The following is a 19,068-nucleotide window of genomic DNA, read 5'->3' as shown; positions in this document are numbered from 1 at the left end:
AAGATTCAGAGAATCAGAGGAAATCTAATTATATAGGGCAACACCACAAACCAATATTGAATGTGCATGACGGTACTGCATTAAAAACCAACATGCTTCTAGAATTAATATAACCAGACAGGCTCAGGAATACTGTGAAAACCCTTGTTAGTAAACACAGTTCATCACTGCATCTACAAACGCACGTTAAGACTCTACTACGCAAAGTGGAAGCTATATATAAGCATCATTTAGAAATGCCGCCGACTGGGCTCATCTGAAATGGGCTGATGCGAAGTGGGCTGACAAGTACACCTTTCAAATTGTCTTTGGAAAAAATGGACATCATGTTTTCCAGGCCAAAGAGGGAAAGGGCCATCCCAATTTTTACCAATGCAAAGTTCAAAGTCAGTGTCTGTCATTGTATGGTTGTGTGTTAGTGCCAATGGCATGGGTAACATGCATATCTGTGAAGGCACCATAAATGCTGAGGGATACAAACATGTTTCACTTTTTCAGGGACATCCCTGCTTATTTCAGCAAAACAATGCCAAGCCAAACCAGTGTGGCTTTGTGGTAAGAGTGCAGGTGTTTGATTGGCCTGCAGTCTGCAGTCCAAACCTGTCTTCAATTGAAAATGTGTGGTGCATTATAAAGTGCAATATACAACAAAGGAGACCTGTTATGCAGCTGAAGTGCTATATCAAGCAAGAATGGATAAAAATCCACTTTGTCCTCTGTTCCTCTGTTCCCAAAGGATTACTAAACACTGTTTAGTACCAACCTTTCTTCGAACATGCTGCAGGCACCAATTTTAGCAGGCAATACAGTGGTGCAGTAGGTAGCGATATTGTCTCACAGCAAGAAGGACCTGGGTTCGATTCCCAGCCAGGCGACCAGGGTCCTTTCTGTGTGGAGTTTGCATGTTCTGTCTGTGTTGGTTTCCTCCCATGGTCCAAAGACATGCAGTCAGGCCAATTGGATTGTACCTAGGTGTGGATGCGTCTGTCTGTCTGCCCTGCAATGGACTGGCGACCTTTCCAGGGTGTATCCTGCCTTCCCCCCAATGACAGCACCCCACCGCAACCCAGAAGGTTAAGCAGTTTAGATGATGTGTATATATATATATATATATATATATATATATATATATATATATATATATATATATATATACACACACACAATTTTTAAAATATATAACAAAAAAGTTAATTAGTTGAAATACAAATCATCTTGTCTTTGCACTGTTTTCCTGTTTTTATTACCATTTTTCATACTGTCCTGACCTTTTTTTGGAATTTGGTTTTGTATTAGAGAAGCCCTGCTATTTGGCTTTAACGTAAAACAACAACACAGATAACATTAACAGAGATGTCCTGGAACGGAGCCCAGCTTGCAGCGAGTGTTTAAGCTATCTGTGTATTTGTGTACATTAGACATCTCCCTGATGCTCTGTTGGTAGTGTCTGGAATTCTAACAAGGCAAAAGACACATTATGCAAAACCAGCTGACACTGTGCACTGAGATTTGTCTCCTCCTCTGTTGAAAATGAATTCCACTGCTGCAGTTATCCCCCTGTGTTAGAATTCATTACCTTTCTCACACATGTCTCCGCTGTAGCTGGGCAGGCACAGGCAGATGAAAGAGTCCACTTTATCAATGCAGGTGCCACCGTTCTCACACGGGTTAGATAGGCAGTCATCAACATCTGCAAGAAAACAGAAGTACATGGGGTGGCATTAGTGTCTGCCACCTTAATTTATTCATTCGTTTGTTAGTTCATACACTGGCCATCAAAAAATCGGGGACACTTAAAAATAAACAAAAAAGACCTGATGTGTTTGTATAATATCTGATAGACATATATAATGCCTCAATACATATTATGCATTGACAAATAATGCATTGATGATACCCAATATACTCATATAATGTACTAATAAAACCTCAGATCCTAATACAATGCATTGATAATACACTATACTGCCAAAAGTATTCAAGAGTATGCTTCTACAAACATTTGTGAAAGAATGGGTCGCTCTCAGGAGCTCAATGAATTCCAGCGTGGTACCGTGACAGGATGCCACCTGTGCAACAAATCCAGTCGTGAAATTTCCTCACTACTAAATATTCCACAGTCAACTGTCAGTGATATTATAACAAAGTGGGAGTGATTGGGGATGACAGCAACTCAGCTATGAAGTGGTAGGCCACATAAAATGACGAGCGAGGTCAGCGGATGCTGTGGCGCATAGTGCGGAGAGGTCGCCAACTTTCTGCAGAGTCAATTGCTACAGACCTCCAAACTTCATGTGGCCTTCAGGAATTGGGCTCGGCCCCTTAGTTCCAGTGAAGGAACTTTTAATGCTTCAGCAGACCAAGAGATTTTGGACAATTTCATGCTCCCAACTTTGTGGGAACAATTTGGGCATGGCCCCTTTCTGTTCCATCATAACTGCGCACCAGTGCACAAAGCAAGGTCCATAAAGACATAAAGACAAATTTGATGTGGTCTTCCACATGTCTCCATGTCTTTATGGAACTTGACTGGTCTGCACAGAGTCCTGACCTCAACCTGACAGAACACCTGTGAGATGAATTAGAGTGGAGACTGCAAGCCAGGCCTTCTGAACATCAGTGTCTGACCTCACAAATATGCTTCTGAAAGAATTGTCAAAAATTCCCATAAACACACTCCTAAACCTTGTGGAAAGCCTTCCCAGAAGAGTTGAAGCTGTTATAGCTGCAAAGGGTGGGTCGACATCATATTACACCCTATGGATTATGAATGGGATCTCATTCTCAGTTTCATATGCATGTGAAGCCAGACGAGCGAATACTTTTGGAAATACAGTGTATCTGATATCCTCATATAATGCACTTATGTTTGATATCTTCACATAAAGCATTGATCATTCCTGATGTAGTCATTTAATGCCTTCATAATAACTGATATACACTTATAATGCATTGAAAATACCTGAAATTATGATTTGATTAATGCCTGATACACTTGCATATGATGCTTATACACTCATATAATGCCTGATTTATTTATATAACACAGGGATGGATGCACAGTGCTCTCACAAGAGATTTGTTGAAGACGAAGATGCAAATGAAGATGAAGATGCTCGCAGTGAAGAAAAAGTGTGACACCAGGTTCTTTGTCTATATTGGCATTTTAGCCTTAAGATCCATTTTAATTAAACTGGTAGCGGGAGTGAACACTTGTGTTTGAGCAGGTAGATTAAACATTTCCCAGTATAGTTCCAAGGCAATTATGTTAGCAAAGGTGCTCTCTCCTGCATGAAAATTTAGCATAATAGACTTCTCTAAGCAAGTTTAAACTGTCCTAGTGTTTTGCCTGAAGACACTTTAATTATATAGCAAGTGGAAGTGCATATCAACACAGACAGCGTAGCCTTTGTAGAGCACATAATGCAGAAACAATCATTTAGTTACACTTCACATGTTAGTGTCTCACTGTTGCATGTAATCATTTGTGAAGATAAGGCATAATAACCGGAAGAACACCTGTTTACATCTTTGTAGTCTAAACATGTCATTATTAGGTGATTAACCATCCTCGGGTTATGCGGTGGGTGATGAGGACAATAAAAAATAATTGCGGCGCTGAGGAAATATTAAAGCACTGTGAATAAAATAATGCTCATTAATGGGCTTGTATCTTAGATTTTCTGTTTTTTGGCAAATTTTATATGTAAAGCATGTAATATTTTTAATGTTTATAAATTGATCACTTTCTATGACATATTTATAACACTTATTTACATTATTTATTTTTTATGACATTTATTTTTCATTTCTGATTAAAAAAAGCACTGCAGGTTAAGTGCAAAGGTCAGTGCTAAATATTTTGTCCAGTGCAGAGGTCAGTTTTAGGTAGAAACCATTCCTTTAAGTTAGACACCAACAGCTACTGTAATAAACCGTCCCAGCAAGAAAGTGTAGCAGGTCAGTCTAAAGTAGTGGGAGGTTTTGCTTCATATCACAAATGTGTATCACAACTGTAATGTAACAAAATGTCTTCTGTTGGGCGTAATAAAAAGAAGTGGATGAATGAATGAAATGAATGTTTATGTTGTAATTAAGAGCCCATCAGATCTCAATCATCATTTAAGGCTTAAATTTTATACAGTTTAAGACATTTGAAGAACTTTAAGAAGACAGGTGGCAACATGTTTTCATGTTTCACAAACTTTTTCCACAATCACTGAGCTGTGTGGTGACATGACAAAGAAGCAGAACCTGACTGTTCCTCTTATATGTGTGTGAAGTGCTGATTGGCTTGCAGATAGAACCTTGTAGAACTAAGTTAGATAACCTTATAATTCCAAGGGAATACAGCCATCTATTCAGCCTGCAGCAGATTAGCCCCACCCATTCTTATTGAAGTTATAAGGAGTGTTTCAACCTGGACAGCTTTTTGAATGAGGCACAATATAGATCAGCCAATCTGCTTTCTGTAGAGGATGTGTTCGTTCATTTTCAATTAGAAAATCAATGAAACATGTAACTCGACCAGGATTATTCAAACTTTTGCATATGACTGTATTTTGCAACAACTCCATGTCAGGGCGGCACGGTGGCGTGGTGGGTAGTGCTGTCGCCTCACAGCGAGGGGGGCCTGGGTTCGATTCCCCGGCCGGGTGACCAGGGTCCTCTCTGTGTGGAGTTTACATGTTCTCCCCGTGTCTGCGTGGGTTTCCTCCGGGTTCTCTGGTTTCCTTCCAAAGACATGCAGTCAGGCCAATTGGACGTGCTAAATTGCCCCTGGGTGTGAGTGTGTAAGTGACTGTCTGTGTCTGTCTGTCTGCCCTGCGATGGACTGGCGACCTGTCCAGGGTATATCCTGCCTTCCGCCTGGATAGGCTCCAGCACCCCCCCGCGACCCTGACGGCTTAGAAAATGGATGGATGTATGTCAGGCACAGCCCATTTAATTCTTAGGGATAAAGAGAGTTTGTAAAAGGGTGTTGTAAAAATTAATTGTGGCTGTTTTTGGAAAACAAACCCAGGGGACTTCAGGGGAAAAACACAAAAGAAATACAGGATAAAGCCCCTTTCAGAATGTGTGACTTTGCAGAACCACTCCCACCTAAATCTACTGCATCATGCTTCTAGCTGTGCCATTTTCCAGCTGTTGCAAGGCCAAAAGATAAAGTTTCATTAATGTACCAATGACATGCGATTACATTGCTAAATATTGTGACTGAAGTACATCTTGCAATACATTAAAATGCATTAGTGAATAAACAATGCAACATGTTTCAAGACTGGCTGGCAAAATAGTTAAACTTTGTCATATTACATGAACAACTTCAGCAAAACAGCCACAGAAACTCGCATCTGGACCTGCCTGGATACAAGACTCCTTTGTATATTGCAGTCTTCTGTCATATCAGTACTGGAAAGGCCAATTAACAAATAATACATTGTGCAGCAAAACCAAAGAGTCTATGGCATAAATACTTGGAAGATACAAGTATGTTTTTGGGAAAGGGCTACAGGGTGTCATTACTGTAATGCTGCAGTCTAGTTCATCACCATCAGTACTTCATGGCACACATTTATGAGCCTACTCAAGCTCGTTGGTTTATCACAGTGCTGGTCGGCAAAGTGGAAAAAAAATGGCTTCCCAGAAGCTCCGGGGAGAGAGACAAATTTACAGCATCTCTTGGGCTGCTGCCAGTCACAGCCAGAGAGCAGCATGGTTCCAAATCTCTGGCAAATGGTGCTCTCATCGTTTATGGGAAATGCAGGGAGAGCAATGGATTTTGCCACTAAACCTGAAAGTGATTTTTCCGCTGTAGATAAGAATTCTGAAAGTGTCTTTTAGGGGTCGTTCAGTTCTGAACACAAACATTGCCACCTCTATCGTTCTTTTCACTCTGAACTATGCCAACTTAGCAATGAGCCATCGAATGTGTGTACAGAGTAAAGAACAACGTTAGGGAATTCTAAATGCTGGAGATGTGATATTTAATCCAGTCTGTCCCAACAAATCTACAGGTCTAAAGTCTTACATTATAAACCAAAAAATTAATAAATATCTAGAGCAATATGTAGGGTAGTAGCGGACTATGACTCTTAAACCTCTGTCCTCTGGCAACCCACTCCAATGCCTGAATAAAGCCCAACCTAGTTTACTGTGTCCCCTCCTAATGTACTGCAAAAGATAAGAAACAAAAATTCAGACGACAGTTCAAGTTTAGAAATGCAACTAGCCAATAGCACAGAGAGTCAATTCTACTGTCATTTACTGTCAACTGCTCTCTCAATTACTACTGCTTGTTTCACGTCTGCAACCAGTCCGCACACGGACGGGAACTACATTACCCAGAATCTGTTGCGGACTCGTGAAGAAGAACTATTCCCGTCACTAATCTTTCCGGACTCGGACTCCAATTCCCAGAAACCTCAGCAAGATCACATGACACTGGACATTTCCTCCTCTATCTATCAGTGATCTAGATCGCCTGAGTTTTAATGTGCATGAGTTTTAATGTGTGTCTCTCATGTCCTGTGTAGATGAGCATAAAAGCCCAGGCTTTAGTTTAGCACATTGAAGCATTTACTTTCCTTGAGAAACTACTGAGCGTTATTCCTGTTCTGATTTCTTTCAGGTTTTGACTTCCTGCTTGTTTAGCTGTTTACCCTGATTTTTGGATTTCCCCTTTTGTACTTTTGCATGCTGTTTTGGTTTCTTGGTTTTTGATTCATTGCATGTTTTGTGGCCCTGTCTTGCCCCTGATGGTTATGGTCACCTTTATCATTCTGCTGTGCTTCCTGGACTTGACCCATGTCTGTATTTTGACTACTCTCTGCTGCTACGATTTCTCAAGTAAAGCTTCACTTTTGGTCTTAAGCCATAAGCGTCCAGATCCCAGGCGTTTTGCTCTTCTTCTTCTATCTTTGACCCTCTGAACAAACAGTCATAACTCAGGAAATGTTTACTCTATCGCTTAACTGGATAGATGCTGTGAGATAAGACCCCTTGAGTATTTTGGTGTAATGTTGTGTATATTGAGAAGAAAATGTCTGAGTGATGACAAGTTAAACACAGAGAAAATCTTGAAATAAGCAGATTCTGATTTTGAGAAATTTACACGGGAGTGAAAGGGTCAGTTTTCTGTGCCTAGTGCCAAACATTACTGTGCCATAACTAATAAAATGATGAGATATTTTGAGGTTTCAGAAAGGACAAGTTTCTCTACCATTTAAAACTGAAATGGAGTTTCTAGGTGAAAGGTTAAGGATTTTAAAGCAGATTCCCTGCGTGATCAGCTGTGTCTGTGAGCCTGAGTGGCCTGCTGTGGCATCATCGATGTCAGTTAGAATTTGAATTTCTGAACATGCCGCAGTTCATTCTTATGGAAGGTTTTTAATTTTTAAACTTAATTTTATTAAAAACTATCAATCCGATCGACTCACATAATACATAGCACAAGTCACAGCGCCAAGACCTTCGAAACGCAGTTTGAACGGAGTCTGTACGTTGAGCGGTTTGGGCTGTATTAATCACAGCAAAGTGTGGAAGAAGAATAAGAAGTATGAGCGATAACAATAGAGGGCTTTTTCAAGCAGCCTAATAAGAAGTATGAGAGATAACAATAGGGTGCATGAAAAAACACTCTAATGACATTTAATTACTGAATTACATTTGAAGAACAAAGTATGTACGATTACATTTATATTTGCTTCATATTCTGCATCAACAAGTTCGAGTCTGCACTCCAGACTTTGTTCCGTTAGTTTCAAAGTTGAATTTCTGAACATGCCGCAGTTCATTCTTATGGAAGGTTTTTAATTTTTAAACTTAATTTTATTAAAAACTATCAATCCGATCGACTCACATAATACATAGCACAAGTCACAGCGCCAAGACCTTCGAAACGCAGTTTGAACGGAGTCTGTACGTTGAGCGGTTTGGGCTGTATTAATCACAGCAAAGTGTGGAAGAAGAATAAGAAGTATGAGCGATAACAATAGAGGGCTTTTTCAAGCAGCCTAATAAGAAGTATGAGAGATAACAATAGGGTGCATGAAAAAAACACTCTAATGACATTTAATTACTGAATTACATTTGAAGAACAAAGTATGTACGATTACATTTATATTTGCTTCATATTCTGCATCAACAAGTTCGAGTCTGCACTCCAGACTTTGTTCCGTTAGTTTCAAAGTCATGAAATCATACATATGCATACATTTTCTAGCTTATTTTTAGAGTCTACTCTCTCACTTATTGGGATTTCTTGATGAACGCATTTTCACTGAACGCAGATCCAGTCTGTTTAAGCCTAACCTTCACCTCCCTCCCAGTTTTATTAATAAAATGTGAAAGGGCCAAAGAGAGTATAGATTGTCACTATGGGCTTATACTATACAAACTATGTCCTCCAAAGAAAATGCATCAATGTTGCTAATGACTGTCGCCTTTTTTTATCAGTAACTGAATACATGAGTCTATATTTTTTTCACTTGATGCAAGAATCATGCCACTTCAGTGACAGAACAGGACCATATCTCTTTCTGTCAGTGTTTTGGCCCCCCAAGACTGGCATCTGACACATGGAAAACACTGCTGCGATGGTTTGTGAAAACACAGTGTTACAGAAATGTTTCACTTTGCAGGCAGTGCAGTGGCATTTCTGGTATTCGACAAAGTTGTGCAAATTAAAACTAAACACAAGCAGGGAAATAAAATATGGAATCAGGATGTGTAACTTTGGAAGTGTTGGCGGACATCGCCCAGCAATAGATGATTGACAATCTAATAATTACCAACTACCAGCTTCAGTGGGTGACGCACAGCAGGGCAATTTCAAATGTCTGTGGCTGCTGACACCCCAGGGCTCCCCATTAGACTAAAGCAACTGAAGGGATGAAAACATGCTTTGCTTGTGTAAGTGCTTTTCTTGCACAGGGATGGTGATTCTGGGGTCTAGGCAAAAGTCAGGAATGGCACTCTTAAAAAACATGGGTCTTCATGGGTAAACACAGTGGTTTTATTTAGAAGCATAAACACTCAAAGAACCACTTTCAAGTGTTCTTTGCAGGGTGAAATAGTTTTTCATTTTGGTGGAGAATGTATGGTATATTCTTCTGTATTGAATGTTTTGAATTTTTTTTTAAAGCGTTATTCTATTGTGCTATATAGAGCCCTTTTCAAAAACATTCTATGTAGAACCATCTAGAACACATTCTCCATCAATCTGAAGTTGAGGTTCTGGGTGCAACTGTCTACACTGCAAGTAAATGATATCTTGGCAAGTGAAATCATCTTAAATCTACTTGATATATGTAATATTTCTCATTTTGAGACATTTTGAGCTGTTTACATACTAAGGCTTATTATTCAGTAACCACAAGGACTTCAATGCAAGCTCATGGAGCTACTCTTATATAGAAGGGTGCACTAAAACTTTGGGCCCACCGGCAGGACCTTGCCATTTTAGGGGTTAACTTATTTCTAGAGATATTCTACTTATGTAATTTCATTAAGTGAAATGATCGCACTATATTGGCAGAAAGTTTAGTATGGAGTAATATAGAAGTCAATAATTGTGAGATTACTATTCCCCAGAAGAAGAAGAAGAAGAAATACTAAGTGACATGTAACACTAGCATTATGTATGATCTGCTGAGTCATTTTTGGGAGCAGCAACAGACTTTTTGCATTTCTCTTCTGCTCTTGAAAAACTATTTGATCTTCCTTCTTAACACCTGCAATGTCACACAGAAGAACGTCCTCATTATAATATAGATTACAGCGTGTTCCTCACATTTCCTTCTTCTTCATGCAGTTGTGTCATCACTTAACAACATGGAATAGTCCAGTGTAATGACCAGGGAAATGGGGTTGTATTGACATTGCTTTAAAGAAATTGTACAATTGGAAATAAGAGCTATTAATTAGAGCTATACAGTATATCTTATTTGTATTTCCTTAGGGCCCTTGGCTCTTGGAGGCCCTAGGCAATCTTTGCCCATCTTTTCTTAGTTAAAAGAGCACGTGTTCCCACATTAACATCCCACAGTTATGACAAATAAATAAAGAAAAAAAAAGGCCAGAATGGAAGACTTTTTTCTACAAAACAAGAATTTTCATCAAATTCAAATGACAACATCTCCTCTTACAAACACAGACATGATATGGATTGAAAGTTTAGAATCTGGACTTTCAACAGATTTTCTCCATTTTTTTCAATGAACTACACCAATGAGAGCAAAACAAACAACAGTAAAATACAGCTAGCTTATGCTATCACTGGTGATAACTGACTTTTAATGGCTAAATAGCTCCCTTATAGGGTCATTATGCCCTTTTTTCTTTTCACAGTGGACCAGTGATATCTTCACTTCTCTTATCTTCTTGCTAAAGTAGCAGGGTACCATGTTCATCGCTCATGTTGATGTTTTTACGAGTGCTCAGAGGTCTAGAGAAGACTTTGGCAAATTTGCTGAGGCACCACTGTAAAATGAGTCGGGTTGAGGAAAGAGGCCTTCACTGTCCATCTCAATCCACTGGGCCAGCGATTTTATATCAGCTCAACAGTACTGTCGATTATCAGCTTTTACTTGTGTGTCCTTGGAGCACCACTATCGATTAGCTCTCAAAATACGCTGTTCCTGTGAAATGTTCCTCCCCATGCAGGAAGAGATTACAGCAGCAGGTATGATTTGCCTAAAAGCACGCTGATTGCTGGAATTAGGCTGTCAGGCTATGAACAGCATAGCAAAATATTTACTGAAGCAAGCAAGGCTGTCAGGCCATATTAGAAACTGAAGACAGTGGTAATCAAATTCTGCTGGGTCTCCAAGGCTGTAGATACAGTTCTGAAACAAATACAGTCTCAAAGCTATTCTATACAAAGTTTATATCCACAATTCAGTGTCTCCAGGGTACAAAACACTGACTAGCTGTTTACTAAACCCCAGCCAACACTTAAAATGACTGGAAAAACAGCACAGCTGAGTTCCCCTTCACAGCAACATCTGAGGCTGCCTCCTCTGAGGGGGTAAGGCTGATTTCAAGAGCAGACATGAATTCGTAATTGAGCCCATTCCTACCTGACTCACATTCTAACTAATTCCCCAAGCCAGGAAGCTCCGAGGATCTTTCGTAAGCACTATTAAGCACTGTTGGAGCTGGATTTTACCAGGGGGAGGTTTAAAATGTCATTTGTAAGGGATTTGACTATGTCTATCTGTGTAATGGTGCCTCCCAAGAGTCCTTATAAACTCATGAAATTACAGCCAGAGTTACATTCAAATAGTACAAGCAAGTGGTAAAAACACGTTCTAGCATATCACTAGCAGATTTACTATATTTGACACTTTCATTTTGTTTTTTGATTTCAGTTCAGTTTCAGTCAGTTTAGGGGCATATTTATATGTCAAGTTGTGTTTTTTTGGGAAGAGTAAAAGTTTTGGTTTAGTTTTTATTTAGCCTTAGTTTTAGTTTAGTTTTTAGTATTGTGATGAAAGCTGTGATAGTAGATTTTTATAAGTGTAGAATAAATTAACACAGCTAAAGAGCCTGAGCTCGGGGCTTAGCTTCAGCTTTCCTTAAAGACAGAAAAAAATACACTTCTAAAATCGCATTCACCAAAAAAAAACAAAACAAAAAAAACCACCAAAACTATGACTCTACTTTATTTCAGTTAGTTTTGCAGTGGACATTATTTGTTTTTATAGTACATTATTAATTCATTTATAACCTTAATTATAATAACCCTGAACACCAGCCAAAACATTTTCAGATAGCAAGCGAAGATGGCAGACCAAGCTGGCAAACAATTGTAATTGCAACAAAAATGTAATAAAATATTTTTTTAGTTTTTTTTTTAAGTCATTTTGAGAGGCCTCCTAAACAGTTATTATAGAGGCATTTGTGTTCTCCCTGCTAATAGGATTATATTGGTTTCATAAGGCATATTGTGCTTGGATCCCTGATTATTGCCATTTGCAATGCAATTTGTAGAGGGTTCCTAATCTCTTATAGCGGTTACGGTCCACTGAAATCAACATGTTCTACATTACTTTCAGACAAAAATGAAAATGAAATGTTCAAAATGTTCTAAAATGAATATTCACTACTCACAAAACTATTAAGACATGAACTCTAACAACATCATCTAAGTTAATACGTTATGTAGCACCAACAGTACTTCTGAAATCTCTCAACTTATCTACTGCTAGATAGTTCTTCAGAATTCTTCTTGATGGCAGCAGGATCCCCTAACCCCACCCCAATAAGCTACCCGTCAAAATTGACCAAAATTTACCATGCAAAGAACAAGCTGAAAAAACTGTGTAAGATGTTATTGTTACATGACAGATGGCAATAACAATGACAACAGCAGGTTTTGTTATAACTTTACTGTGAGTTCAATTTGAACAGCACTGCAATCAATGAGGGAACATTTCAGCCGATTAAAGAAAGGCAGACTGCAAACACTACAAAAATTACAGACTCACATCGGATTAAAATCAGATTTTGTCAGGGCAGAATATCTCCAGGTAAAAATAATCCAGTTTAAATACAATTTTAGAAGCACAAGCCTGGCTGGATTCTCTTGACTGAGTTCTACTATGTCTGTGCAAATGGGAGTGCGCTGTGTAAGGATTACTGCCACACAGAGAGGCCTATAGCAGCAAAGAGCCATTTACCAGCTGCTACTGTCAAAACAGCCGCTGTTCAAAGAGGACATCTCAGTTAAAGAGACTCAATTCAATACGATTATTCAAGGGAAAGGATTTTCAGGAGCATTTTGGCTGTCCCTGGTGTACATATATCGTCTTTTAGGATGGCCGCTGTTAAGACATGTGTAACGAATGAAACCAATTTAAATAAATCTTGAGACAAGCAGGCCATTAGCCATGTGTAGAAGACTGCAGCATGTCTTTTGTTTGCAATGTGAAGTCCGTAATTTAAAGTGATAGTTTGACAAAAAAAAACAATTTACACAATTTTCTATTTTCCCAGCACACGTTTAGTTTAGTATGTTTTTTTTAGTTACCAGGCTAAAATAACTAACAAATAATAGAAATATATGTATATAAATAAGCATTGTGTCAATTTGTTAAAAAATGTTAAATAGACTTGCTAAAAGCCCCAAGGAACCTAATTTATTTTCTGTCTAATTAGCTTAATGTTGCTGATATGGGCCTACAGTATACATGTAGAAAGTGTGCCATTTGAACACCACTCTTTTGTTCAATAAATGACCATATACTCTCAATAAATGAGCAAAATACTCCCGTTTCAGTATGAAATACACTACATCTATAGAAATGGACAAACGTATAAATTCAAGATTCAAGATGGCTACTACTACTGTTTTAGCTATGCAAAGCATATTTTTATAGATAACAACGTGGTGTACAGAACAAGCATGTCCATTGTAGAATACCTAGCAACTTAACACTTTTAAGCATATGACGATGACATGCAGATTGTGCAATGCTTAGGTTCTACAGTAGCCTTTTAGCTATAGTGCAAAACTACAGAAGCAAACATCAGACACCAAACTCAGGCTGAAAAACTACATTTTGAGCAAGATGGGAATTGTGTAAACCTGACTTTTCATTAAACTCTTGCTTGCCAACTTCCTGAGACCCTGACTCATGGGAAGGCAGGTGTGTCTCGGGGTGCAAGTTGAGAGCGCCTCTCTGTATCTGCCGTAACAAATCACAGCGCTGTAAAAACCTAACGAGGAAAGTTGTCACAACATTTCAAACTTTCAGAGGCCCCATGACTGGCTTTCTCTGCATCATCTTACACTCTGTACCAGGCTGTCAAGAGTAAGGCTGCCTTTCCTCTCCGTGATCTGCTCAAAACAGCACATATACGCTGACGGCCTCACCACGTGCTGTCTCTCCCTTGTCAATCCGGCCGGAAGCTGGTGGGATTTTCCGCAGGGGCATATGCACCAAGTGACTGAGTGCTAGCTGACATTCCACAATGTGTGTGGACCCCTGCCAAAAACGTCAATGAAGTACAGAGCCTGTCACTACATGGCAGACTTTCTTCCTCAGGAGAAAAACTTTATGAGATCCGAGCACACATAGCGAGGCCCCTGAGTATATGGCCTTATAAAAGCTTTACAGGTGCTTTTACAGCGATATTGCACTTGAATTTAACAGCTCGCAAATGTAATGCATCAGGGTGTGATATGGAACGAGTACCAGCCTGATAATAAAGCGGAACTGCTTTTGCTGCACTTTCCTGGTGGCCATGGCTGATTTAATACTGGTATAATGACAGGAGGATGAATTCTACCTCTAGTCTACAAAAGCAACAGTCATTTCTCCACTTGGGCTCTGCTTAACCTCACATTTCCATATACAGTATAAATAACATATGATGCAATATAATAGCATCATGTTCAGCCTAGCACACCTTTTGCAAAGAAAGATACCAGGATAAAGTCATCTCATTTTCTATATTTATAAACCTGTGATAATAATATGATAATTTCTAATACAATAAGTGCTTTGTTCAGTACACAGGCTGAAAATATGAAGCTTAATTGGCCCATATCTTAGAAAATACAATTTTTCTCACTTTTCTGAGATAAAACAATATGTAATATGTAAATACTTTTTAAGTTTCAAAACATATATTCATGAAAACTAAACAATAACATCTTGTTTTGAATGTCATAAAAAACAAGTGCCACCTATTTAGTCTACAGCATTTTAGAGCTGCCCATATTGAAAAAATGTGTTCCAGTCTGGACTGTTTTTTCAATGGCAACCAATCAGAACAGGGATCTTTTTGAACCTTTAGAGACATGAAGGTTAGAAAAGGTCATGTAAAAATGTATTATGACTGTTTTCATTTCATAAAACTACTCAAATGTCAAAAGTAGACCTGAGAAGAGAAAAAGTAAATTCAAGAAAAAGTAGAATGATTCATTATTAATTCTCTGGGGTATCAGGGCGTCTTCTTGATTTTTGAACACATTTTTTAATTTGCACTTGCATATCACATGATACTGCGACCCTATCTGGACTTGCAGTCAACGATGATGACGATGATGATGATGATATCACATGATACCCACATGTTATATATTAAAATATTCAGAACAATCTCAGCTCTCTTGATAATGCCCTTTTCACCTGGAGCACTATTTAAAGAAATAAATCAACCCTGAAAAAAGCTGAAAAAATGAAATCTGGTTTTAGAAACTCTTAATATCACTTGTGATGTAGCTTTACTCATATGGATCAATTGTTTTGGTGCTTAAATTGAGTTTACCAAAGTTTTCACAAAAGTAGTGGTATGTGTATAAAATATTAGATCCTCTTCACTGCTTTCCAAAACTGCTGCAGCAACTTCAGCAGCTACAAACGTTTTGTGAACTCATGTGAGTTCACAAAACGCCTCATTATTTGTGAGATGGATGAACAAAAAATGAAGTGGTTTTGACATGATGGACAAGTGCTTAGTGATATGCCGAGTGGTCCACTGGTCAGCTTCATGCAAAATATGGACAGACAAATGAATTCATCAATTAGGCAAGAGGTAGATGACAGACATGAATCCACCAGCTACACACAGTGAGAGGCAGATGGCGTGTGTCTCAGCTTGTCTTTATTAGCTCATAACTCCGGATGTGAGTTATGTACGATCTTGCAATGTGATGGAATCGACAGGCAGACTTGGAATGGCAGAATGAATTCAGGAACTAAATATTATCACAGTATTGTCACAAAGATATTAATAGAAACAGGAAAAACATCCAATTTCACATACCAGTGCATTTATCGACCCCAGAAGGCTAAACATTTGATTGTTTTTCCTGCATCTTCTGCTCTAATTACTCTGCAGTAGCACTCCTTATCGCTTCAACATGAATGGGTGGTCTAAAGTATGTAAGTCGAATAGATAGTTGTTGTGAGATCACAATGTGGTGAATTTGCTTCGTGGCTCAGTTTCTACGCATGGACTATATGGACATGGTACAATGTGTTTTTAAGATACTTCTTACATCAGATTCTTATTTCCAGAAAAGCAAGATAATTGGTTTGTCCATGATATGGGCCCTTAAACTGCTTCTGGGCTCAGGCTGAGCAAATAGCCCAAGGCAAGGCCTGAGGGCCTCTGAACACATGAGAACAAAGGTGGACTATGAGAAACTGATCTGAGGCTACATGACCAGAGATGACCTCAGCAGACTGCAGCTAACAACAGCTGTTTGGTGTCTGACAGTATGGATACTGCTGTCTGTAGAAATTGATACAAGTACAGACAAAATTCAGGCCCCAAGATTGTTTTAGCTATGTGTTCTAAATTCAACTGTTTATCCATTTTATGTTAAAAAGTTCATGTGTGAGTGTGTTTGTGATATGCTATTAACACCACTCATTTATTAACAAAGCTATTGCATTTTCCTAGTTTTCTTAGTTTTCTTCCTAATACTCTGTAGGCCCAGCTGCTTGCACTGTGCTATGACTCTGTGGTTGTAATCCTATCATACAAATACAGCTTGTAAATGGCATTTTCTATTGATGACTCTCTTGATAAAACCAAATTAAGTACATGGATTCTGAAGCAGCATTCACAAGCAAAACACAATACTGACACTGGAAGTATCAGGAATTCCCGTAACATTAGAAATGGAGGATATCTACGCTGGATAGTGCTTGCAGGAGAACGAAGAAAAAAATCAACAAGTAGCAAATTAACAAAAGCAACAGCAGGATGGAAAACTCAATACAAGAAGCTTCCATTATATGTAATCTACATTAGCTTCGTAACTTGTCTACTACATAAATTAGATTTTTTACCAAACTATCATTTAAAAGGAAAATCATACTGTTATGCCTCAGATGGACTATGCCTGTGTTGAGAATTCCATTTCCCAGGAGCATGAGGGAGATCACGAGACCGGTGACGATCGGTCACGCACCTATCAGCGGTCTCAGTCACCTGATTACTGATTCATGTCATCTGTACTGGTTTGTCACATATACTACTTAGAATAGTTTATAAGCCCAGGCTTCACTTAAGTTTAGTTGCAAAGTATTGCTTCATTCATGAACATACTGAGCGTTTATTCTGTTTGCGATATCCCTTCTTTGTGTATGACCTTTTGCCTGTGTACCTGGACTGTAATTTTTGCTTTGTTCTTTGGATTCTGGTTGCCTGTTTTTGATTCTGTACTTTGGACTATTCTGTTTGTGAACTCGACCTTGTTTTTCAGATTACCCTTTTGCTTGCTTTTGTCTGTTGGAATGATCACAACCGTGATCATTTCTGCCTTCCTAGCTTTGACCAACGCTTGCCTTCTGACGCCGGATCTGTCTTTTATAAATTAAACTTAGAATGGGCTACGGCCAGCTGGGCAAACATTCACCGTCTGACTTATAGCCAATTTATTAAGGAGTTTAAAACTGTGTTCGACCACCCCTACAAAAGACAAATCAGTGGGGAGATTCTGTCTAATTTAAAACAAAGCAATCGCTCTGTGGTTGATTATGCTTTGGACTTTCATATGTTAGCTGCCAGCCGTGGTTGGAATGAGGCTGCCTTATTAGTCATCTTCAGACAAGGTTTGAAGGAGGACATATTAACTGAACTGGCTAGCAGAGATGACAGTTTGTCTCTTGATCAGTTAATAACGCTTGCTATCAAGTTAGACCACGTCCTTAATCACTGGAAGAAAAGTCACACTACCACATGAAGAATGATGCCATGTTTAAAGGTATCAGAAACACCTGATCTACCGGAACCAATGCAGTGTGATTCATCTCGTTTGTCTAAAGAAGAGAGAAGGCACCGGTTCCAGCACCAGCTTTGTATGTATTGTGGCCAAGCCGGACACCAAGTGAGAGATTGTCTCAAACATCCTCAAACTCGCAAAGCACCAACCCTCAAAATCTCAAAATCTTTGGTTTTACCTGTGACCTTGTACTGGCAGTCTCTGTCTTTTGTCATTTCAGCCCTGATTGATTCAAGAGCCAAGGGGAACTTCATTCAAGCCAGCCTAGTGGACTGACTACAAATCCCTGTGGAAGAACTATCAATGGCCCTCAAGGTTGCAGCTCTGGATGGAGGTCCTGTAGGCACAGGGTCCGTTTCCAAGATCACCACCCCTGTAGAAATTCAAACCAGTGCCCTACACTGAGAAACCATAACGCTTTTGCTTTTAGAACAGTCAGAGTTTGAGATTATCCTTGGATTATCTTGGTTAGAGAAACATAACCCGTCTATATCCTGGCCTGAGCGTGCTATAGTTAAGTGGTCAGACTTTTGCTATAAATCATGTCTGTTTAGTCCGATATCAGTTTGATCAACATCTGTAGAAAGCCCTAACGCTGACACTTCTTTTGATATTCCACCCGAATATTCACATTTAAAAGAAGTATTCAATAAACACGAAGCCACAGAATTACCTCCACATCGGAGTTATGATTGTGCTATCGATCTAGTGGAGGACGCTGTCCTCCCCAAAGCCCGGGTGTATCCATTAACACAAGAGGAACAGGTCACACTAGATGTTTACATTAAGGAAGCACTACAACAAGGTTTTATTAGACCCTCTACCTCTCCAATCGCTTCTAGTTTCTTCTTTATTAAGAAGAAAGATGGTGGCTTGTGTCCTTGCATTGATTATAGGGCCCTGAACCAAATCTCTAAATCATATCCATATCCGCTTCCTTTAGTGCCTGTGGCTTTAGAGCAATTGCAAGGAGCGGCATACTTTACTAAATTAGACTTGCATAGTGCTTACAATTTTATTTGGACTAAAAGAGGGGATGAGTGGAAGATTGTGTTTGTGACTACCAGGGGGCACTATGAATATCAAGTCATGCCTTTCAGGCTCTCTATCGCCCCCTCTGTATTTGAAGCTTTTATAAATGATGTACTTTGAGACATGCTAGGACAATATGTAATTGCCTACCTAACGACATCATCAAATACAACATGTGAGGACAGCATTGAAAAGACTCTTAGACAACAATCTGTTTTTGAAAGGAGAAATGCGAATTTCATTTGCAGTCGGTCGCTTTTCTGGGTTACAAAATTAGTGCACAAGGAGTT

At 39.1% G+C, this 19,068-nt stretch overlaps 1 protein-coding gene across 1 annotated transcript in view; it reads right to left on the bottom strand.

The window, feature by feature from the left end:
* The window catches only part of ncana (neurocan a), a 169,842-nt gene that overhangs the window by 20,497 nt on the left and 130,277 nt on the right, over window positions 1-19,068 (bottom strand). The window contains exon 10 of the mRNA XM_017697127.2: window positions 1,577-1,690. Coding sequence (XP_017552616.1) covers window positions 1,577-1,690 — 114 coding nt within the window. The remainder of the gene's footprint in view (window positions 1-1,576; window positions 1,691-19,068) is intronic.

The sequence above is a fragment of the Pygocentrus nattereri genome, chromosome 19, assembly GCF_015220715.1.
Source record: "Pygocentrus nattereri isolate fPygNat1 chromosome 19, fPygNat1.pri, whole genome shotgun sequence".
NCBI lineage: Eukaryota > Metazoa > Chordata > Actinopteri > Characiformes > Serrasalmidae > Pygocentrus > Pygocentrus nattereri.
This window is presented reverse-complemented; position numbering and strand designations above follow the sequence as displayed.